The sequence below is a fragment of the Maylandia zebra genome, linkage group LG17 (assembly GCF_041146795.1).
Source record: "Maylandia zebra isolate NMK-2024a linkage group LG17, Mzebra_GT3a, whole genome shotgun sequence".
NCBI classification, from domain to species: domain Eukaryota; kingdom Metazoa; phylum Chordata; class Actinopteri; order Cichliformes; family Cichlidae; genus Maylandia; species Maylandia zebra.
The window spans coordinates 19,942,241-19,966,882 of NC_135183.1; the positions used below are offsets into that span (position 1 = coordinate 19,942,241).

The following is a 24,642-nucleotide window of genomic DNA, read 5'->3' on the forward strand; positions in this document are numbered from 1 at the left end:
ACATCGTCCAGCGCCGCTAACCCCGCCCCTCTGCGGAGAGAACGGGAGCTCCATTCAAACACACCAAACTGGTAGCCCCGGGATGCGACAGTCGCTGTAGCTGAAGAGAAAGGTGGAAGAAGTGGAAGAAGAACAGAAACACACTCTCTACCCCCGAAATCATCCGAGCAGGGCGGTCACACAGCCAGCCAGAGACACCAGAGCCCGCAGCCGGAACATCCTCACCGAGCGCACTCTGCTAGTAGGAGGCTAACGGCACCAACATGGCGAGCGCCTCGTACCACATCTCCAACCTGCTGGAGAAAATGACCTCCAGCGACAAGGATTTCAGGTAAAACAACGCCCGGGTGGAGGGATCTGACCGTCAGTTGTTGTTTATCGCATCGGAGTGTTGTTATTTCGCACTGAAAGCGGCGCTTTGCTGCGGCGGGCCTGCCGCTCTCAGGCTAACAGCTAGCATGCCACCTGTCTGATCATCGTCATACCCGCGGTTAGCTGCTAGCATTAGCAGCTAGCCTGCAGGCTAGCGGGCTAGCACCAACTTCTGTCAATTCGCAGGCTGGCTTAGCATGAGTGACGGCGCTCTGTGATGTAGATTCAAATGTGAAGGTAGCCCCCCGCTAGTGGGATTTCTCCCGGGAAACGGGCGGGTTTAACGTCAAAGTGTCGCTCCAGCTAACGGGGGTGTGGTGACGCCGGTAAACAGACGGAGAAGGTCGGAGCTTTAGCCTTGCACTCACATAGACTCTGTCAGCGTTAAAGGTGTCTTATTCTGATCCCATTTCTGTGGTTGATTTGTTTTAAAACTCTCGTCAGAGCAGCTTTGCGTGAGTCACAGTTCAAAATAAGCCAGCTTTGTCTCTCACTGGGCCTCGGTACAGCCTTGCAGTTCATCCTCCCTGAAATAAGCTGCTGTAGCTCCATCAAAACAGCTTGTTTCATACAGAAAATTGGCTACTTTCTGGAAGGAAAGTAGACAAACGACTTGTTTCAGACAGAAGGTAGTTGTTTTTAGACAGTAAGTGGCTTGTTTCAGATAGGAAACAAATAGGAACAATTTCTGTTAGTCAGAAAATGTCTGGTTTCACACAAACCTGGCTTGTTTCAGACAGTTTGAACAGTAGGTAACAGAGCTTCTGGGAAGCTGCTTTCTTTGATATTGAACTAAGTCAAGAGTAGAATATGAAATACTACTGTCCTCCTGAGGGGTCAGCTTTTAGAAGCCTGCTGTGGGGCAGCAACCAGCACTATACATAGTGTATTTAAAAGATAGTTGCAGCTAGAGTGGCAGCACCTTTTGGCTACTGGACTGAGTTTTTGTTTTTGTTGGAGTAAGAAGAGACCATATTCAGAAACATGGAAGCTGCATCAGTACACTGTACAGGGTCAGCATACCTGCTAATTAAAATCCAAATTAAATCTTCGATTTAGGTTCGTCTTTAACCTAAACTGGGGCTCAGACTTCTTGGATAGTCTGTTAGTATGATTAACTACACAACAGCCATATTATTAGTCAAATAATTTCATTAAAAATGTTTTAAAAAAATGCACAAACGCTCCAATCCAGAGGTCTAGTTCAGACAGCTACTGTAATAGAAGCCAATAATGCACACTTTAACCCTTAATTGAATTTAATGGGATTTAAACAGGGCTGGACTGGGACAAAATATCAGCCCGGCACCAAAAGCCCAGAAGGGCCAGCACAAGAGAACAAAATTGCTCCTAATCACTACATTTACAGAGACAAAAGGGTTCGCCCACCAGGTATTATAGGAAAAACCATAAAGCCTTTGAATGAAAACAAACGCTGTTGTCACAGTGATATACACTATCTTGTTGGCATATATGTATCAATCTAATGAACTTAAAGTTTATTAGATTGATACATATACACCATCCTCCCTATGCTGGCATTCTAAACAGTACAGAAACCCAAAGACTGCTTGGTTGAGTTAACCTCCTGAACTATCTACAACACGTGGTGGAAACCTGAAATTAAGACAGAGAAGACTAGAGGTGAGACATGACCATTACTGAATATTAAAAATAATAAATGACAGATTTAGAGATATTTTCATAAACTATTCATTTACCACATCAATAAACAGCATGGCAGGGCAAGATATTTTTTCTAACATGACAACCTTTAAAAAGTGAAAGGAGACAGAGAGACAGGTGAGAAAGAATAAAGCTTAATTGACTTTTTGATGGTATTTTACACAAAGTACTAGTACAGTATCTAGAAAATGTTGGAAAATACTGGCATCATATACAGTACTTATTTCTGTATATGTACTTAAGGAACATGAGAAGAAATTATGATGGGACCCTGAAAAAAATTACTATGAAAGATAATGGATTTCTATACATTTAGTCAGATGACCACTTTTGTTGTAAGATTCAGATAATTATGTATTCAAAGTTTTTAAATGACATAACAAAGAAAAATATTTCTTGGTGCCCCCCTTCCCCTGTTAATGCCCTACCTAGCCCCCTGGCAAAACTTTGCTAGACCTGCCCCTGCACAGTTACCAGCTGTCAGCTGCTTAGAAAAGGATCCTGGTGTTATTTGTTTCTCAGAAACAGCTCATAACTTTGCTTCAACTTAGAGTTGGGCGATATGAGATTTTTTCATATCACGATATGTTTTTTTCATTTCAGGCGATAACGATATCTATCACGATATAAGCCAAATAACTATATTTGTAAGATTTAAATGTGCCGTTGCTCACAAGTAAAATGTGAAATAATCAGCAGCTTGTTTTTATTTAAATATTTATTTCCCATAATAAGTTCAACAGGGTAGATGTACTTAAGGAACATGAGACTTTTTCAGATAAATAAAGGCAAATATTGCAAACTACACAAAAGGCAGCCGCTAAAGCGTTTAAGTTTCAAAATAGAACAAACAAAACAGACTAAATTGTCAATTCCACTTAGAAACAAAATATTGATTCTAAAAATAAATCTTAGTTTGTTTTACAGAAGAACAGACAAAACTAACTTTTGTCAATATCAAATAAACTGAGAACTAAAAGGAAATTCTCAATCTCTCCTTGTTGTATAGCTGAGCTTTTCAAACAGTTTTAACAGTTACTTTAGTCTGACAAAAGCCGAATGACGAATTAGCGCTTCCAGTCAGAGACTGAGGCTACGTCCACGCGTACACGGGTATTTTTGAAAACGGAGATTTTCCGTTTCCGTTTTAAAAAATAATCCCGTCCACACATAAAGGCAGAAATGAAGGAAAACGCTGCTATGAACATGCCAAAGCAGCAGGTGGCGCTAGATTCCTAACCGTACCGAAATGTTGGCCAATCAGAAGTCTAGAAGCCTCGGTGGGAAAAAGTAAACAAAGCTGGGGCATAGAAGCAGAACCGAGTCGTATGTGTGGAGGGACAGTAACTGTGTGTATATGTAAGCATTTAAACACTGCAGAGTAGAATTAACAGTAACAGTATTGTAGAAATTCATTTCACCGAAACAATAACGTGGCGCACAGTGTGACGCATGCACCAGTTTATTGTATTTCCACACTTGCTTTCGGCACAATTTACAGTGCAAGCTACTCTGTTTTTTGTCAGACTTGAAATAGCCGAAATACCTTCACACTACAGAACTTCTATGGCTCTTCCGTTTGACAATCTCTCCGGCATTGGAACCATCATCTGTTTTCTCTTCGGTCACGCTCGGTTGATTTTTCTAGTCGGCACACTCATTTCCTCCATTACCCGCTGGCTCCATTACCCGCTGGCTGCTTCCCAAACAAACACACGTGCGGCTTGGCACTTGTGCTGTACGTAACAAGTCACGCGACGTGACGCTGCGGCTGTGATTGGTTCAGCTCTGCGCTACTTAATTTGGATTGGCTGACTTTTTTTTTTTTTTGAGGACAAGAGCGGCGAGGTCTATCGCGATAGCTTAATTTCTCTATCGAGTAAAAGTTATATCGTGATACATATCATTATCGTTCTATCGCCCAGCTCTACTTCAACTCATTCATGTCACCTAAAAGGTAAACCTGTTTCTCCATCACCTGTTCAGCTCTGATGATTCAGTAAGGACATCTCCTGGTTTCATCTTCATGTTTCCCTCTCACCACATGTCCAAACCAACATCATGACCAGCAGCTTTTACAGCTGTGGCTCCAGCAAACATCAGCTGATACTAGAAATTAATATCAAATAAATTCTAACAACAGCTGATCAAGCTTAAACGTGCTGCTGTTGTTTAGCGCGACCTCCACTGGTTTCCTTTTTCTGGTGCAAAGTGGGCGATAAACAAGAGAGAAAAGCTGATCATTGATCAGTTTCATGATTGATATAACAACCAGGGGGCGAGAATGAGAGAAGAAGAAACAGCTGTGCAGCATAAAGACACAGAAAAACTCCAGCTTTGTGTCTTTTTCATTGTAGCTGAAGTACCGGACAAACTGTGTTCCTTTTCACCTCAATACGAAACGCGTAATATTTTCTCTGAATACGAGACGATTCCGGGACGGTTGGCAACTCTAATAATTAACCTTATGAATTAAATAAAGTTCACTATTGGTACCATCATAGCACCCACCCAGCTGTATAGAAACTCCATCACTCTCCATAAAGTCGCTATGGAGAAAGAAACTAGTTGTAGAGGTTGTTTATTGCTGGGTAATTATGTCATTGGCATCGATGAGCCACTGTCAATATGTGACATATTGAAATCGCGTTTGAATTTGCGCTTGTTTTTTGCTTTCACTTTGCAATCGCACGAACTGTGTATAGAGAGCGACAGCACTGATCTGTGAGTGATGATAATTTGTGCACCAATTCCTCTGACATCGTCTTATCAATCGTTAGCTTACTACGCAAACATGACAAGTGAAATCTCCCGCAGCTTAAACATATGAGAGGTTGATCGCGCAGAGAATCGCTGAGTTATGTGAGTACGTGTGTAAAAGCAGCAGGATATATATTTTAGTTCTGCTGAGCCAAATAAGACAGGTCAGGGTGAAGAAGTGACAGCCAAAGAAAAGCTTACCGCAAAACGGAAAAGTTATGACAAATCAGACTATAAGTCAAAAAGAAAGTGCAGCTTTATGGTTTCATGGACAAAATAATTTCTGTGGCTGCAATATGACAAGCTAAATAACCAGGGCTGCACATAAGTGGTCCGCAGGTGCGCATTCGCTGTCAAAATAAAAAACGCGCACAAGATAAGAAGTTGCAACGCGTGTTTGCGTACATAAGATTTTCAGGAGGACAGACATTTGTTTAGAACTCTTAAAGATGTCGAAGAAGCTCCTTTAAGCAATTACTGTGATGTTCCTCCACCTCCAAAGAAATGTCAGAAGGAGTCCGAACCACAAAAGAAGCGCGTATTCTCGGAAAAGTGGTTGCAGGAGGTGAGCTGGCTTCAAACAAATGATGAACGCACAGAGATGTGGTGCGGAATGTGCCGTGAAAATCCCACTCTAGCGGACAAAAACAGTGCTTTTTATATGGACGCAAACGCGCGTTGCAACTTCTTATCTGGTGCGCGTCTTTTATTTTGACAGTGAATGCGCACATGCGGACCACTTATGTGCACCCGTGTAAATAACATAATGTTCTGCCGGGTGTGTTGTTGGTTTTCCCTCGATTTCTGAGTCGACAAGCGCCTTTGTTACTGGGACCAGTCATTTTAAGAAAGGCCCCCATTAGAACCCATGACAAATGCAAGAAATGCATTATTGCTCAGTCTGCAATATCTTTCCCAGAACAAACACCAATTGCAAATAACATACTAAAAAGAAACCTGAAAAATCTGTTTAGAACAGCGTACTATGTTGCAAAGAGTGAACTACCACTGGCACAATTTAGCAGTCTTTGCAAACTTCAAAAAGCAAATGGCCTCGATCTTGGTTCCATTTGCCTCTTACCCGTGACTTCAGTGGAAATTTCAAATTCAGGATCTGACACAGACTGATTCATGTCCTACACAGCTCTTACAAGTTCATAGAAATTTCTGTTCAATTAGAACCAAGTATTTGAGTTGATTGAGTTGTAATTTTTAGACAATGTTATAATTTGTGTTTCAACAGTTTTTTGATTAATGTTTTGTTTTTGTTACAATATTATACATTATAATATTGTAATGGAAACAAAACATCAATCAAAAAATTGCTCTTTTTTTATTCGGGCTACTTAAATTTATTTGGGCTACCAAAAACTGAAGAGTCCCTGCCCGAAGGGCTACCAGGGACTTTGAAATTTTGCGAGCCCTGGTGTAAGCTGAGATGATGGTGACGGAGCATGCTCTTTGTGAAGCCAACAAGGGAAACTCTTGGTCAACCTGTTCTTCCTCTTTGTCATTTTCAGGATGACATAAAAAGCAGTTGCTGCTTTTTAACTGATTACCAACTGCATCCCTCACCCCCCACCCCACCATAGGGGTTTTAACCACAGAAACTCGGGGATAAAACCTACATATATAAATGACAGTATCTGAAAAACAAAGGGGAGTTCACAAAAGGCCTTCTTGCTGTTTTCTGTTGCTGTTTTTCATAATGTTTAATCGATTCATCTTCAGTATAATCAGCAGGTGAAATTGAAATGCTGCAGTCGCAGCCTGAACTGAGGCTTCAGATTAATGAGTTTATTAACAGGCAGACTGAAGTGACACAGTTTATATTGATCATCTGCAGCTGATATCGTCTAGCAAATAGTGAAGGCAGATGAAGCGTCTGACAGGAGGTCCGTTAGCGCCAGACGAACACAAATATGCAATGATTTATTTATGTTGGAGCGTTCAAAACTGAGCTTATAAACTGATTTGACAGGAAGAAGAACGTCATCAGGCCCTGCGCCAGGAGTTTGTTAATCCTGAGCTCAGGGGGAAACTGGGTTTTCTGGTTCACAGTAAACTTAAACTCTGTGCCAGTTACCATGGTAACAGACTCTGTGAACTAAAACTGTTCTCTGGCTCCTCCCTTCTTACTGCACCTGAACCAGCTGACTGACACTCAGTTTCATTTCCTCATTCATGAAGTCGCCGCCGAAGATTGGAATGAATCCATCTACAGACAATTTTACACACACTGAAATCCCAGTTTAGGTGTTAAGTGTGTTTTTACTTTACACAAGCGCTTTTAAGGTCAGTCAATCGTCAATATATGAGGGCAGATTCTGCGACTACATCACTGATTTATAATCAGCTCAGAATAAACTGTAGTCTCATCTTTCTGCCTCCGAGACTGTGGGCAGTAACACAGCCGTCAGACTGTCAGTACTAACGTTTACTGTACGTTACTGAGAAACAGTGGTTAAATCAAACTAATCTGTGTTGTAACTGATCACACTGATGGAAAAACATCTGCCACGACTGGAATTTTGGAGATGCAAAGATGAAACTGAACTAAATTTATTTAAAATTTAAAAGTGAGTTTTTGGAAGCAGCTGCACACAGTCTGATTGTAAACTCATTACGTGTGTTCATCGATTGAGATTCAGTGATTAAATGATGCCAAACAACATTTTAAATGGATAATTAGATTTAAAAGTCTAATCAAATTAGGATTACTGCGTCATCTATAAGTTAAAGTGCGGTTATCAAGTTTCATTCAGTCAGTGATGATGACAGAGTGAACAGAGCTGATTAAAATCACTCTCTTCTTCCCTCCTGTTTGAATATCACGGTCAGCACTAAAACGTCTTCATAGCCCTGCTCATCTGCTCTTTAGTTACCTGTTACCATGGTGAATTATAGTGTTGGCGCTCCATTGATGATGGCTTTCTTTCATTAACTCAGGGTAAACATATTGAGAGCTGATTGAAGTAACTGATCAGCTGTTCAGGAACAGGAAAGAAAAGAGTTGTCGATCCCAGGTCTCCACGTTTTTGTTCTTAGACTGTGCAAGCGCAGCTTTGCATGATTCATAGTTCAAAATAAGCCACATTTAACTCATGTTCAGCCATCCTTGGTCTAAAATGAGCTGTTTTAGCTCCTCGCCCTTTAAGCCACCATTGAACGACATTCATAAGCATCAGTTGGGCGGGGCTTCACTTCCAAGAGCAGTCTGATGCCTGTTAACGTAAAACTTTGCCACTGGAGAAAGAAGTACGTGGCAGAAAATAAAAAAAAAAGGATCCTAGCAAAATTAGAATACTAAGATAATTTTAAACATAAATACTACTTTAGTTTTATCTGTGCGGTCTTTATTTCCCTCGGTATGTTTTTGCTTGATTGTGTTGGTTTTTTGTGGTGGTCGTACTTTGAGCCATGTTGATGTGTTTGTGAGGAATGTTGCATAAAGAGGTACAGAGTGGCTTGACTCTTTGACCAGTAAAAAGAAGCTCATATTTAGCTTGAAATTCAGAGCAGCCTGGCCCTCTTTGTGTCAGCTGCTCGGGGACGATCACAAGCTGGCAGCACAGATAATCAGCTTCGGCCGCCCTCTCAGAACTAGGAATCCTCGATATCATGAAAAGCTGTCAGTTTTGCCTCCTGTTGGGTAAAAATTGACCCACTTTTAGGCCTGATCTGAGCGTTTCCACACGGCTTCTGTGAGACAGGAACTACATATTAGTTATTTTATAAACGTATGGAGCATGAGGTGCTTGGTGCAGATGTCTGAAATTGCCCAAAAATGAAATAAAATTCACAGAATGCCAAAAAGAATATACTAATATTCAGTGCCCCAGTACTGTTATATGGAAGATAAACATAGGCATAATCTATAAAATACATTCATGTAAATATAACATTTAATGGTATTTAATTTTTCATTACATTTTAAAATGTGTTTATTGTTTATTTCTCAGATTTATTCATTAATATAATAATTGTTAGACTTATTTTTCTGTTTTAATGCTAAAGTTTGCACACTGATACTCTATGAATGACCCACTCCTTATTTTCATAATTAAAAAGAAAGTAAATGTATTAAAAAGATATAATGAAACATTTTTAAGGTGGGAAAGAATGCAGAATTAAATGCACAAAAAAGCAGACAATGATTAGATTTATAATTAACTGGTTATGAATGAAATGGCGAAGATTTCAATTTATAAATGAATGAATGCCCACAGTTGGTAGATTCTATTCCATAGTTTTATTGATCTTTATTTACTCAATTTTTAAAAATTCCTTAAGTTATTCATTGTTAGTTAAATAAGCAATTCTATTTTTTTAAATTAATGACAAAGTAAAGAAATCCGAGAGTAAATTAAATGTGGATTTTATTCATTATACTTTGTCACATTTTTCTTTATTAATGCCAATAATAAATTCAGCGTAATTTGTGAAATTTGAATTCATTATTTTGTCAATAATATATTTTTTGACATCACTGTGTATATTTATAATAGGTTTATTGCCTCTTTTATTAAAATTTATTTACTGATGGTACATATTTTGAATATTTTTTTACATTTTGCCCTGTACATCTCAGGGTTTCTTTAATTTTATATATATGCTTTTAATTCATTACATTTTATGCCTTTATTTTTGCATATTATCTGACTTTCTCTGAGAATTTAGTACTTGGCTTATTAGGTAAAATAAACAAAATAAAACATGTATTAAATATGTGCATTAGTACAAAGAAAAACGCAGTTTATACATTTCTTTCTCTCTGATGTTGGCAGCTTCAATCCTCTGTATTGGGCTCTATATATGTGAACCTCGGTGGACTGACAGCACCTTTGATTCTGCATTAAAGGATTTGGATCTGCAGCAAAAACGATCCATTTAAAGAAGTTAATAAAAGTGTCCTAAAACGGCTCGTTTGTCATCCTCCAGATTATTTTTACCAAGCTCGCTTTAGAGAGACGCAGCTCAGACAAAAGAGAGGGTCTTACATAATTTCATTTATTTTCAGTTTGCTTCGTTGGTTTTTATAAAAGCTCTTTTAGCAGAGGTCGGCATGTCTGAATGAAGCACTCAGGACTTTGGCTGATGCACATTTGAGGAGCTAAAAGACTAAAACTTAAATACTCTGAAGGTTGATCTCTCAACTGTCCTGCACCAGCGTCAGGTCCGAGGGCTTCATCCTGACACCCAACAGCAGTCAGACTTCAGGTTGTGGAGGTCAGTGTGACATCAGTGACCCACTGCCAAACCGGTCGTGTTGGATGACGTCACAGACGGGAAGTCCGAGAGTTTGGTGAGAAACGTGCAGGGGGTCGTTTCACTGCTCTGACACACAAACAAAAAAAAAGACACCAGCTGCTGAATCCTCTACTGATCCTCTCAGTGTGAGAGGAGCGAGGTTTTTTTTTATTTTTATTTTATATCGTCTACTTGCTTGTTTGAAATCCTGCTGTAATGAGCTCGACCTAACGGGGTTTTGGTGTAAAAATGAACCGTTTCATTAGGACAGCTGGAGAATAAACTGACGTGAAAACACTTTGGGAAGAACATGGACTGATGAGTCTTAAATATGCAATTTTTTTCAGAGTTCATGATCTGATCTTCTAGCAGAACAAATAAGTCCTTCTTTGTTGCCCGTTTTGTCATGTCCTTTTCCCTTTTAGTACTTTCCATTTCCTGGTCTCTTCAGCGCCTCCTGTTGGATGTTTTACTCCAAGCTTTAAAAACTCAAATTAAAATCAATTCTTTTTTCTGAGATTTTCAGGAGGAAAGCTAAGACTTCAGCTCTGTCTGAAGCAGATGTTGTACTAATGACTCGCCCATCTGTGCATTTAATCACCGCACACTTCGACTCGCTTTATTCATTTGTTTGTTTGCTATTTTCCAGATTTATGGCAACTAACGACCTGATGACGGAGCTTCAGAAAGACTCGATCAAGCTGGACGACGACAGCGAGAGGAAGGTCCGTGTGTATGACCTCGCACTGCTTCACCTGGTGTCTGTCTAATGAATGATTATAATTTATTGATAATTTATTGAACTTTTGGTTGACACTGATGAACAGGTGGTGAGGATGATTCTCAAACTGTTGGAAGACAAGAATGGAGAAGTTCAGAACTTGGCTGTCAAATGGTAATTTATTTGATTTTAAGTTTTAATTTCCTATTTCCTGTTTGATCGTGTCCATGTGTGTGACTGTGGGTGTGTTTGTTTCAGCCTGGGCCCTCTGGTCAGTAAGGTGAAGGAGTACCAGGTGGAGACGATCGTGGACACTCTGTGCACCAACATGCTTTCAGACAAAGAGCAGCTCAGAGATATTTCCTCCATTGGACTCAAAACAGTCATTGGAGAGCTACCGCCGGCCTCCAGTGGTAAAATATTTGACTAGTACTGATCTCATAACAGCACATATTTCATTCAGTATCACTTCTGAGCGAGCGAGTTTTGATCTGTAAAATGTGAAAATTTTCAGCATCCAGTGATTTCATGAATCTTCAGATGGTTTTGCTGTGAAAATGTGAAGATTCATCTTTTCTCCTCCTGCCTCCATCTCAGGCTCGGCTTTAGCGGCCAGCGTCTGTAAGAAGATAACGGGTCGTTTGACGAGCGCTATCGCCAAACAGGAAGACGTATCTGTGCAGCTGGAGGCACTTGACATCATGGCCGACATGCTCTGCAGGTACGTAGTTAGGCGGTCGCCGATGGATGGCGCTGGTGGGGATGGGTGAAGTTTTGAGTTCTTCTCCGTGTCTTTGTTTGCAGACAGGGGGGTCTGCTGGTGAATTTCCACCCCTCCATCCTCAGCTGCCTTCTGCCTCAGCTCACCTCCCCCCGGCTGGCCGTCAGAAAGGTCTGTCCAACCGCTTTGACTTTTGTGTTTTTGAGCTTTCAGGAAGCTGTTTGTGTCCTTACCTGTTGTGCTTTGGGTGTTTCAGAGGACCATCATGGCTCTGGGCCACCTGGTTATGTCCTGCGGAAATCTGGTATTCATCGACCTGATCGAGCACCTCCTCGCCGAGCTGGGGAGGAATGACAACATGTCGACCACCAGGACATACATCCAGTGCACGGCCGCCATCAGCAGACAGGCTGGACACAGGATCGGTGAGACGCCCGGCCTCCACACAGTCATGTCTCTGATTTAGAGATGAATCCTCCCTGACCTCTGACCTCTGGTCTCTCTTTAACAGGTGAGTACCTGGAGAAGATCATCCCTCTAGTGGTGAAGTTCTGTAACGTGGACGATGACGAGCTCAGAGAGTACTGCATCCAGGCCTTCGAGTCCTTCGTCAGGAGGTAAAACCGTCTCAGACCGAAGAATCTGTGGCGGCGGTGCCTCGTGTGCTCACTGCTTTTATTCTTTCCAGGTGTCCCAAAGAAGTTTACCCACACGTCCCCACCGTCATCTCCATCTGCCTGCGCTACCTGACCTACGACCCCAACTACAACTTTGATGATGAAGATGAGGATGACAACGCCATGGATGCTGAGCAGAACGACGAAGACTATCAAGGTACTGAAACCCTGTCTCTGGCTATCGCTGCTGAAGTAAGACACCTCCAGTTTATGTTAAACTGTTAAAGGCTCAGCTGATTGGTGCTTTGAAATCACATGACACTGCCCACTCATTTACATCCAAATTAAGCGTTTGAACATTAATCGGTGACGCCATCTCTTCATTTCCTTTCCAGGCAGCGACGATGAGTACAGTGATGATGACGACATGAGTTGGAAGGTTCGAAGGGCGGCGGCGAAGTGTTTAGATGCTGTCGTCTCGACTCGTCATGAGATGCTCCCGGAATTCTACCGCACCGTGTCTCCTGCGCTCGTCTGTCGCTTCAAGGTAGCGTCGTTCGATCGGCTTCTATCTCTGAGATGTGTAACGATGACCTTTATGTCTGACCTGCCTCTGTGTGTATGCGCGTGCAGGAGAGGGAGGAGAATGTAAAGGCGGATGTTTTCCACGCCTACTTGTCGCTGCTCAAACAGACCAGACCAGCTCAGAGCTGGTTGGCTGATCCAGACGCCATGGAGCAAGGAGACACGCCGCTGACGATGCTGCAGAGCCAGGTATGCTCCTGCTGTGGACAGAGCTCTTTTCTCTTTATGCTCGCCACGCAGAAGCAGAATTTTTTTTTTTAATTAATGAAATAAAGAGATATTAGAGATGTATAAAGTATGAGATATTAGATTAAGTTAAGGAGTAGGTTATTTAGATACAGGAGATAAAAGTTATCACCTCCTTGCAACCAATCAGTGCTCACTCTATATGAGAAATGGGTGTAAAGTTTTCTCTCAGCACAGTTTCTCACTGGTCTCTGGCTGTAGTTCAGATTTCCTACAGTAGATGTCAGTGCTGCACAGCTTTTAGGAGCATATCTTTGGTTCTCACGGCGACAGGAAACCCTCAGCATCCTGCAAGGCTGACCGCAAGCAGCAGGAAGTACCTGCGGTGGTCTCCTGTGATTCTCTGGTAACATCTGTCGCCCTCCACAGGTCCCCATGATTGTGAAAGCTCTGCACAAACAGCTAAAGGAGAAAAGCGTGAAAACCCGTCAGTGCTGCTTCAACATGCTGACCGAGCTGGTGAATGTCCTCCCGGGCGCCCTGACTCAGCACATCCCGGTCCTCATACCAGGTGACGCTGCCGCAGGTCAAGAATAATCTAGATATGATAGAATAAGATAAGATAAGATAACCTTTATTAGTCCCACACGTGGGAAATTTGTTTTGTCACAGCAGGAAGTGGACAGTGCAAAAGTTATGAGGCAAAAATTAGAATACAATAAGAATAAATACAGTACACAGCTGTACAGAATAGAATAAAATAATATACTATATACAGTAGAATAAAATAGAATAAAAATATACAATAAGATAAAAATAGAATACGAATGCTATATACAACTGAGTAAAAATACAACGATGCCAGAAAGGATTATTGCACTTAGTGTTATTGCACATGTGTGGATGTGTGTGTTTGTTCAGTTAAAGTCTTTATTATGGAGTCTGACAGCAGTGGGGAGGAAAGACCTGCGAAATCTCTCCGTCCCACACCGTGGGTGCCGCAGTCTCCCACTGAAGGAGCTGCTCAGTGCTGTCACAGTCTGCTGCATGGGGTGGGAGACGTTGTCCAACAGGGATGACAGCTTAGCCGCCATTCTCCTGTCACTCACCACCTCCACTGGGTCCAGAGGGCATCCTAGAACAGAGCTGGCCCTTCGGATCACCCTGTTCAGTCTCTTCCTGTCCCCAGCAGAGATGCTGCCGCCCCAGCAGACCACACCATAAAAGATAGCAGAAGCCACCACAGAGTCATAGAAGGTCTTCAGGAGTGGGCCCTCCACCCCAAACGACCTGAGTCTCCGCAGCAGGTACAGCCTGCTCTGCCCTTTCCTGTAGAGGGCGTCTGAGTTATGAGTCCAGTCCAGTCTGTTGTTCAGATGAACACCAAGGTACCTGTAGCTGTCCACAGCCTCAATGTCCATACCCTGGATGTTCAGTGGTTGCAGTGGAGAATGCTTGTGCCTGCGGAAGTCTACCACCAGCTCCTTGGTTTTACTGGCGTTGATCTGGAGGTAGTTCAGCTGGCACCAGTCCACAAAGTCTTGAGTCAGTCCTCTGTACTCCTTGTCGTCCCCATCAGTGATGAGGCCGACTATTGCAGAGTCATCAGAGAACTTCTGCAGGAAGCACTGGGTGGAATTGTGGGAGAAGTCTGCAGTGTAGATGGTGAAGAGGAACGGAGCCAGAACCGTTCCCTGTGGGGCCCCCGTACTGCAGACGACCCTGTCCGACACACAGCCCTGAGTCCTCACATACTGTGGTCGGTCGGTGAGGTAGTCCAAAATCCAGGTAGTGAGGTGATGGTCCACTCCACTCCAATACAGTCACTATACACAGATACAAATATTTTTCACCAGTATTTTTGTAGTTCTTTACATAATTCTGTGGCCCAGTCGTGCAGATTTCAGGGAGGACTCAGGAACACACCCACAAAACAGCATCTTAGTCAGATGTCAGAATGGCTGGCTTTTCTGCTGGGGTTAGGTTACGGCTCCAAAACGTTTTGTATAGGCTCTTGGAATGTTTGATGTTTCTGTTTTTGCTGGGATTACTCTTTGGAGCGCTTTGGAGCTGTGTGTCTTGATAGCAGTGAGGTAATTGTGTGTGTGTGTGTGTGTGTGTGTGTGTGTGTGTGTGTGTGTGTGTGTGTGTGTGCGCGCGCGCGTGTGCACGTGTGCGCGCTGCAGGTATCATTTTCTCTCTGAACGACAAGTCGAGCAGCTCAAACCTGAAGATCGACGCTCTAGCCTGCCTCCACGTCATCATGGTCACACACCCCGCTCACGCCTTCCATGCCCATGTCCCTGCCCTTGTCCCGCCCGTGGTGTCATGCGTGGGAGACCCCTTTTACAAGATCACCTCTGAGGCTCTGCTCGTTACTCAACAGCTTGTAAAGGTGGGAGTCAAACTCACAACCTCCTCCTTTCTGTTTCTAATGTCATAGCTGATTTTTATCCTCCATCCTGTTCTGTGTCTCCACCAGGTTATCCGACCACTGGACAGCCAATCAGAAGCCAGCGACAGCTTCGATCCCTCCCCTTACATTAACGACCTGTTCACCTGCACCATCAAGCGCCTGAAGGCCGCCGACATTGACCAGGAGGTGAAAGAGCGAGCCATTTCCTGTATGGGGCAGATCATCTGTAACCTAGGTAATGCACACACTTCCCAGTCACATGATGTGATGTCACAGAGCTTTCCTCGGTTTAATGTCTTCCTTTTTTCTGGTACAGGTGACCATCTGCCTGCTGAGCTTCCGGGAACGCTGCTGATCTTCTTAGAACGCCTCAAGAATGAGATCACAAGGCTGACAACGGTGAAAGGTAAGCCCCGCCCACACACCAGTTGTGTCTCAAAGGAAGCTTGTCTCTTTTCTGCTTCCATATCAAAATGAAGTGTTGGATATTGTTCACCGGGCTGGAGCTGTTAGTGTTTGATGTGTGTGTGTGCACACAGCTCTGACGCTGATTGCCGGCTCACCACTGAAAATCGACCTGAGGCCCGTTCTTCCCGACGCCGTTCCTATCCTCGCCTCCTTCCTCCGGAAGAACCAGCGTGCCCTGAAGCTCTGCACGCTGGCCGCTCTGGACATCCTGCTCAGAAACTACAGGTAACACACACACACCAGTAAGCCCCACCCACCAAACCTCAGCTCCACCCTGTCCACCACCCTCACCCTCTCATCCTGTGCTTCAGCTCTGCGGTGACTCCGGTCATGGTAGATGCTGTCCTGGCCGAGCTGCCTCCTCTGATCTCTGAGAGCGACATGCACGTGTCTCAGATGGCGCTGAGCTTCCTGTCCACGTTGGCAGTGACTCACCCATCCTCACTGGGTCAGCTGAGCGGAGGGAACATCCTCCAGCAGCTTATTGCGCTGGTTCGATCCCCGCTGCTGCAAGGAGGCGCGCTTTCTGCTATGCTCGACTTCTACCAGGTACTTCCAGCTCCGCTTACCCTTCGGCGTGTATGGTGGGCGTGAATATGCATATTAACCATGTGACTTCCCGCTTAGGCGCTCGTGGCCACCGACACTCCCGGCCTGGGCTACATGGACCTGCTTAGGATGCTCACTGGCCCCGTTTACTCCCAGAGCGCCGCCCTGCCGCACAAACAAGCATACTGCTCCATTGCCAAGTGCGTCGCTGCTCTGACCAGAGCCTGTCCCACTGAGGGGCCCGCTGTGGTGGGACAGTTCATCCAGGTGAGTCAGAGTGAGCAGCGTTCACCTCTCTGCAGGTTAATTGAGCTGTTTTTAAAGGTTTTCACTGCCTTCCGATGAACAGCGAACAGTAAGAGCCACGAGATTCAGAGACCTTGTGTTCCTCACAGGATGTGAAGAACAGCCGTTCCACAGACTCCATCAGGCTCCTCGCTTTGCTCTCATTGGGTGAGGTTGGACACCACGTGGACCTCAGCGGCCAACCAGAGCTCAAGACTGTCATCCTGGATGCTTTCTCCTCCTCCAGTGAAGAGGTAAGTACACCTGTCTACACTCTGAATCCAGATGTGACATCCCCCAGCTCTGCTGCCCTTCCTGCACTGTTCTATCTGAATAAAATGAAAAAGTTCCATAAAAAAATTTTAAGAAGGATTTTACTGACTAAATAAAGATGATGGAAAAGATGCTAATCTTTGACGTGATGTGTTCAAAGGAAGCAATGAGCTTTCCTGCGGTTGTTCACCTGTGCTGTTGTTTCGGTGGAGATTAAGCCACCTGCTCTCTGTGTCGCAGGTGAAATCGGCGGCCTCGTACGCGTTGGGCAGCATAGCAGTGGGGAACCTGCCAGAGTACCTGCCCTTCGTCCTGCAGGAGATCTCCTCCTCCAAGAGGCAGTACCTGCTGCTTCACTCGCTCAAAGAGATCATCAGTGAGGAAAAACACATCACATTTCCTGTGTGTGTGTGTGTGCGTGTGTTTGGTTTTAACATTGTTTGTTTGTTTGCAGGCTCGGCATCCGTCTCCGGGCTGAAGCCCTACGTGGAGTCTGTTTGGTCACTGCTGCTCAAACACTGCGAGTGTCAGGAGGAGGGAACCAGGAACGTGGTAGCCGAGTGTTTGGGCAAACTGACGCTGATCGACCCCGAGACGTTGCTGCCCCGCCTCAAAGGATACCTGCTCTCAGGTGACCCATATGGTTAGCCAATCAGATGGGTCGTTGCTGGCGATGAGGCTGATCAATATCAACACTGATTTATTGATTTCTGCACGTTTCCAGGTTCGTCTTACGCCAGGAGTTCTGTGGTAACGGCTGTGAAGTTTACCATCTCTGACCAGCCGCAGCCCATTGACCCACTGCTGAAGAACTGCATAGGTAACCCACACACAAATCCAAATGATTTATCTTTCTTTGGTCCCTTTTGGGTTCTTTTGGTTTTGGTTTTTGTTTACACTGTTGTCCCAGAGCTCCTCTTCTTGTTTTTCTCTGTGATGGGTTAGTGTTGCCTGACCAACTGTCTTGTCGTATGACAGTCAGCGGTGTCATTTGCTGTCTCTGGTCTGCTTGAAATTCAGGAACGTTTAACTCGGGACCCACAAGCTTCATGTTGTTGTTGTTTCGTTTGGGCGGTGTGGACATAGAAGTTTGTGAATGTGAGCAGGAGCAGCTAAAAATCTCAGACGAGTTTGAATCCCGGTGACCTCGACCTAAAGGTCAAGGTCAGGGCTCACGTTTTCTGAAAGTCTTGTGAATTCGATAACTTCAGAACAATGTGATTTTGCAATTGATGCCAGAGGTCTGTTTACTAGGAGGCTGAGGGGTAGCTGTGGCAGTTGCAGATATTTTTGTCTAGTCTGTGTCGTCAAAACATTGGTTGGCAAGAACAGGGGATGAATTTTTTTTCTGCTGCTCATATCCATGTTTTCATTGTTTCGGTGACAGGCAAGGGTCTGTGATTAAATGAAAACTCGAAAAACCACAAATGCTAGCATTACTGCTGGCTTTCCATCACTTGTGAACATGAGATACTTCAGGTTGACGCTCTGGGTGGAAATCGCCCCACCCATCTTTAATCTCAGACTTGGAGACGCTGATTGTCATCACAGTCACTATACTCACAGCTGGACGAGGTGAAGGTGGCGCTCTGATGATGCGAGCAGAATCAGGAGACACAATTTTCAGCAGTGTGTGAAACTAGAAAATGATCTATCAGACTTCTCGTCTTTGTTTTATTCTCGGGGTGGCAGCTTTTGGTTCTTGTTTTAATTTGCTGATTAACACATATTTAGTAATATTGTGGTAAAAACGCCCATTCAGTTGTAATAAACACAAGTTATGATAGAAAAATTTGATCAGCTGTGAAAGGCTATAGATGCAGGGCTTTTTCTCCTTCTTTATGTAAACTCTAAATGTGACAAGAAGACCTTATTTTCTTAATTAAACACTATAAAATGTCTGAAGTTGATGTTTTTATCATTAAAGTCAGAGTTTGTCACACTCTGGTGAGAAATGAAAGTTTCCCCCTCTGTCTGTCCTCTGATTGGCTGTTTTTGTCCTCAGGTGATTTCCTGAAGACGCTGGAGGATCCAGACTTGAATGTGCGGCGTGTTGCCTTGGTAACGTTCAACTCCGCCGCCCACAATAAACCCAGTCTGATCCGCGAGCTGCTAGACTCGGTTCTACCGCAGCTGTACAACGAGACCAAAGTCCGGAAGGAGCTGATCCGAGAGGTGAGGACACCTGCAGCGGGGAATCGATTGCTGGGAGTGGGCAAGTTCATGCGTCTGACTACTGTCCTACTACTCTGCAGGTGGAGATGGGACCCTTCAAACACACGGTGGATGATGGGCTGGACCTTAGGAAGGCTGCGTTCGAGTGTATGTACACTCTGCTGGACAGCTGCCTGGACCGACTCGACATCTTCACCTTCCTCAACCACGTGGAGGACGGTCTGAAGGACCACTACGACATCAAGGTGTGTCTGAGCCCCAGGGCCTGGATCCTGAGGACGGAGTTACAAACCATAAGTGTATTTTAACCTTTAGCATTTTCATTAAATTCAGGTTTAATCCTTCCATTAAAACTCAAATATGAGTGGCTGGCTTCATTTATGGTCCAGTGAAAAACCAGGAGTCATTTGTGTATATCTGAGATCATGATGTTTAAACACCATAAGGTATTTGAATCATAGATACTGAAGCTGCTGCTGTGTTTGCAGATGCTGACCTTCCTGATGCTGGCTAGACTGTCATCTCTGTGTCCCAGTGCTGTTCTTCAAAGACTGGACAGACTAGTGGAGCCACTGAGGGCCACCTGTACCACAAAGGTATTTTTAAACCAGTTTCGATCCAATGTGTCCAACATATTTGTTTATTGTGGACTTTTAAGGATTTTTCCTGGTTAAAAATAACCCCCAAGATTCCTCATGGTGTTCCTGGAGGCCAAAAATGTTCATGCTTTTTAATTTGTCATTTATTAAAATTATAAATATATATTTTAACTCAAAAGTACAGTTTTTAAATTTAATGTTGCTGAAACAAAATAATAAAAAAAATAAATCTGATCGAGAAATCACTCATCTTTGGAAAAGAGAGTTTATTACAGAGAAATGGCTCTTTCCAAAATAAAAGCTATACTATACGCTTCTTCTGGGCTATATTCTCAGCAGCATATTAAACATATCAGGTCCCCATAAGGAGAATCATGTGCTAACGGCTGTCTAAATGACTGGTAAAGTTTGTAGCATGCATGCTTGTTGTTTTTGTCTGCTTCCACTTGTCTTTGCACTAGGATGATGTCGGCGTAAATGTGCAGCCATATTCGTTGTGTTCCCACTAGTGCTGTCAGCGTTAATCTCGTTGAAATGACGTTAACGCCACAACACGGCAAATCTCCGTTAACGAGTTACCGCGGATCGCCCCGTGCGTGGGGCTGGACGGCCAACACGTTAACGAGCTAACTGCGCTAACGCACTAGTTCCCACCAATGTAATTGAGCATTGCGTGGCACATGCAACATACTGGTTTACTTTTGTCCATGACGCGCTTACCTTCAGGGTTATGCTTCACATGAAAACCAAAATAGATCCAAAGGCCAGATCTGAATGAGGGTGGGGGAGGTTCAATTTCCCATGTTGCAACGAGCTTAGCTTCTGTCTTACTAGCTTGCGCTGCGCTCAGTGGATCTGCGCTCGACAGTGCAGCCTGGGCGGAGTAGTCAAACGCAGATCCACTGAGCATCGTCATAAATATTAAGCAACCTAACTAATAGGGTTGCAAACTTCCAGCAAAAAAAAAAAAAAAAAGGGAACCACCCTCCACCTCATGATGCTGAATCGACGTAATCAACTTTAATTTGATGCAGTGTGGAAAAAAAAATGCACAGAAATTAATTTAAATTTTCACCAATTTTCAAAAATAATTAAATAGATTCAACATCTTTCTTCAACAGAATTGCAGACTGCACAGATGGTACCTTCCCAAAGGAAAAAGTACTATAGCTTACTAGGGTATATTAGACTTAATAGTTACTATATACAGTAATGGACTTCTATATATTTTACATAAGATTAAAACTTTGGGTGTAAGATTCAGACAATTATTTATTAAAAGGTAGACATTTTAAATGAGAATAAGAAAGAAAAGTATGTCTTTGTGCCCTCCTTTCCCTGTTCATGCCCTATCGGCCCCCCTGGCTAAACTTTGCTAGATCCGCCCCTGCACAGTTACCAGCTGTCAGCTACGTAGAAGAAGATCCTGGTGTAGAAAGTAATATTAAATAAATTCTAACAACAGCTGATCAAGCTTAAACGTGCTGCTGTTGTTCAGCCGCTGGTTTCCTCTTTCTGGTGCAAAGTGGGCCAAAAACAAAGAAGAGAGACGGACTCGCAACAGAAAAGCCGATCAGCTGATCATTAAGCAGTTTCATGATTAAAGTGGCTACAAGAAGAGGCACTCGCTCCATATATCGGTTGTTAAGCTTAACGTGGGAATGCTTTACAGACATTCAGAGATGAACTTACACACTTGCTTTACTTCTCTCTGGGATAACTTCCTCGGAGATGAAATGCTGGTTTGGTAGCAAGGCTACAAATACACACAGCCACTCTATCACGTGAGCACACTGCTCCAAAGTGCTAAGGTTATGAGCTGAGTTACGCCATGTCGCAAGTTTTGTGAGGTGCTTTTTTGATATTTAATGGATCGGATTACATTTTTTTTTTTTTTTTTTTTTTTTTTATTTCTCTCCGATATCCGATCCAGTAATTTATGTCAGTATCGGACCGATACGTAATATCGGATTAGTCCATCTCTAAAAAAAAAAATATATATATATATCTCACTGAAATCTTTTTGTAAATGGTGTTGAAGGTTCTATGATGTTTTCACGTCTCATGCGTGATGATGATTGACTATAACTGCCAGCATAAAAATGATTTGTTTGACAGCACTGGATTCATGATACTCAGATCAGTGGGAAAGTCCAAGTAACTCTGTGATCCATGAAGCAGAGTTATAGATTTAGAAAAGTCAGAAAGGTCTGAGGCCATTTCTAAACATCATCAATTTCTAAGTTCATCAGTTCTAACAAAACTGTATGTAACTACAAGTTATTCAGATTTGTTGCCACTTTGCCAACATCTGGAAGATGACCCACACTATCACCCTCAGATGAGAAGAAATTGGTTTGGATGTTCAAAGAACGACACGAGCCACCAAAGCTTGAGCCTGGCATGCCTGCCATGAATTGGAAAAACTGCCGGAATACCTCCATCGCTGTCCACAGTGAGGTCACTTTTAGAACACTGAGAAAGAATTCCCTGCTCTAGAATCAACACATTCAGTCAACTTGGTATGAACAGAATGACATCTGCAGAAAAGCTTTATGGTTAGAGAAGACAAAGATTGAGCTGTTTGGCCTCAGTAACAAGGTATGTTTGTAGTAAACATAGAACATTGGTAGCATCATGCAGTTGGCTGTTGTTTTGTACAAAGTGGATGGAGTAATGATGGAGGAGAACTGCTTTAAAATTTTTCAAATTTATCTCAGATCAACAGCTAGATGGTTGAACCTTGGATATACTTGGGTGTTTCAGCACAGCAATGATCCCAAACACTTCAAAACTGGTTATGGAATGGCCTTACCGAAACCTTGATCTCTCAAACCTTTTGAAAATTTGTCTAGTCTGTGTCGTCAAAACCAGTTTAAATGACCTCTACTGAGTCTACCAAGAAGAGTGGTCAAATATCCATCCAGAAGTATGCCAGATGCTTTGTTGATGTCTACCAAAAGCATCTGGCTAAAGTATATTTAACCAAATGTTAGTGAGGTGTATTTGTATATTTAGTTTTGGCCCTGTGTGGATGAGGAAAAAAAATCCAAAATGTATCCAAACATGTGCTCCCAATTCTTGTTTTTAAACTTATTAAAAGTGTATGCAAAGATATACAATACTTCCACCCAAAAAGAACAGTTAAAAAAAAATAACAAAAAGCCTAAAATTACCCTGAGATTTATGCCCATGTTGAGTGTGTATAAACCTCTGACCATGACTGTAAAATGGAAAAAGTATTAGCTCCAGCACAGAACCCTGAGGAACACCATGACTGACTTTTGTGTTTTGACGACTCATTTATAGGAGGCATCAGAGTGCTGTTGCATTTTACTAACTGATGTCCCTGGAGTTATGATTGCCTAGTTGTTTTTTTGTTTTTTTTTTAACGGTCTCCACTGTCTCTGTAGGTAAAGGCGAACTCAGTGAAGCAGGAGTTCGAGAAGCAGGACGAGCTGAAGCGGTCTGCGATGCGAGCCGTTGTCGCACTGCTCACCATCCCCGAGGCCGAGAAGTCACCGCTGATGTCAGAGTTTCAGTCTCAGATCTCATCTAACCAGGAGCTGGCGGCTATCTTCGACTCCATCCAGAGAGACTCCAGCTCTGCCAACATGGAGTCCATGGATACCAGTTAAAAAACCCCATGGACAAAAAGAAGTTCCCACGATGCAACACGGCACCACCCGCTGCTGGAGCGCTAACCCTGCAGCATGTTTCCATGACAACAGGACGCAAACACACACACACACACACACACACACACACACACACACACACACACACACACACAATTGTAGTGACACACCCTCTCCTAGCGATCGATCGTTCCATGATGCATTGCACTGAATCAGCTGTTGGAAGAGAAAGGAAGTGGACGGACGGATGGACGGCTCACACACGGAGAAATAGGACAAAAACAAAAAATTACATACAAGGCTTGGAAGCTCCTCCCACTTCCTCTTTGTTTTTCTAGCGAGGTCATCTAACTGGTTGATCTCCTTGTTCATCCTCATTCTTCTCTTGTTTTTTTTCTCTTTTCTTTTTTGTAATTCCTGAAAGTTCCACAGGTACTGTACTGCAACCTGATTCGCCGCTGCTGAGTGACTGACAGTTGGCATGTTATCGAAACTGACCAATGGAAGGGCGGGGGGGAAACAGCCTTTTCCGCCTAAGCTGTGGTGACCAATGGGAGAAGGGCTCGCTCTGGGTTTTTTTTTTTTTTCTTTCTTCCTTTTTTGATTGATGTAGGCAACCAATAGGAGGCTATGGGGAGATGAGCAGCGGGCGGGATTTTACTGTGTGTGGACCAATCAGCATCTTTGTTTCCTCCTGATTCAGTAGATCCACCATTGACCCCTCTTAGGAAGGAAGTGAGAGTGGAAAGAGGAGGGATTATTGGATCAGGCCTCATCTGACCAGACCTGATTGGACCATAGTGGCTGTTGCCGTGGTATTGCAGTGTAAAAAACAAAGTAACAGTGTTCTGCTGGTTGTCCACAGTCTGGCTGCCTCAAACTCATTTCTGCTGGTTTAGTCCAGTCAGCATGGGGTTGATTTTTACTGTCTTACTGGTTTCATTGGTTTAATCCGGTTAAACTGGGTCCAGTCTAGTTCATTCCGGTTCATTCTGGTCTGGTCAGGACAATCCACTGTTGTTAATCGCCCGAGGAAAAATAAAAAGGTCCATTTCTGCCTGCCTTCACGTTTTGACTGGGTTTTGTTTTTCTGTGTTATGCGTTGCTACATTTTAGAGATGCTGATTTTCCTGATGGTTCGATTATTTCTGAAAAGCAATAATCAGTATTTTGTAATAAATTTTGTTTGATTAGATGCTTATTAAACACACAGCTCATGAAATGAATAGAGAACAATAACAAAGTTCTAGTTTCCAGGCCACAAACAGCTCAGCAAAGACATTGACTGGCCACACCTCCACAGCCAGACTGCATCCAGAAATTCAGTTAACTTACAAGCTG

The 24,642-nt window shown here is 43.3% G+C and overlaps 1 protein-coding gene across 2 annotated transcripts; it reads left to right on the forward strand.

Annotated features, from left to right (window-relative positions):
• Nucleotides 1–24,363, forward strand: cand1 (cullin-associated and neddylation-dissociated 1). 2 transcript variants are annotated; one of them, XM_076875438.1, is made up of 26 exons: nt 1–331; nt 10,718–10,793; nt 10,896–10,963; nt 11,048–11,202; nt 11,387–11,510; nt 11,594–11,681; nt 11,767–11,935; nt 12,022–12,127; nt 12,199–12,344; nt 12,523–12,674; nt 12,761–12,901; nt 13,328–13,484; nt 15,085–15,293; nt 15,381–15,549; nt 15,631–15,720; nt 15,854–16,007; nt 16,094–16,331; nt 16,410–16,598; nt 16,727–16,870; nt 17,130–17,265; nt 17,344–17,520; nt 17,614–17,709; nt 18,895–19,064; nt 19,145–19,309; nt 19,553–19,660; nt 23,077–24,363. In XM_076875438.1, exons 1-26 carry the CDS (start codon nt 264–266, stop codon nt 23,299–23,301), a joined length of 3,720 nt encoding a protein of 1,239 aa, XP_076731553.1. In that variant the 5' UTR covers nt 1–263; the 3' UTR covers nt 23,302–24,363. The 2 variants fall into 2 exon arrangements, with proteins under 2 accessions (XP_076731553.1, XP_004566518.1); XM_004566461.4 differs by having other exon boundaries at nt 2–331; nt 13,328–13,469.
• The last annotated feature ends 279 nt before the right edge of the window (nt 24,364–24,642 follow it).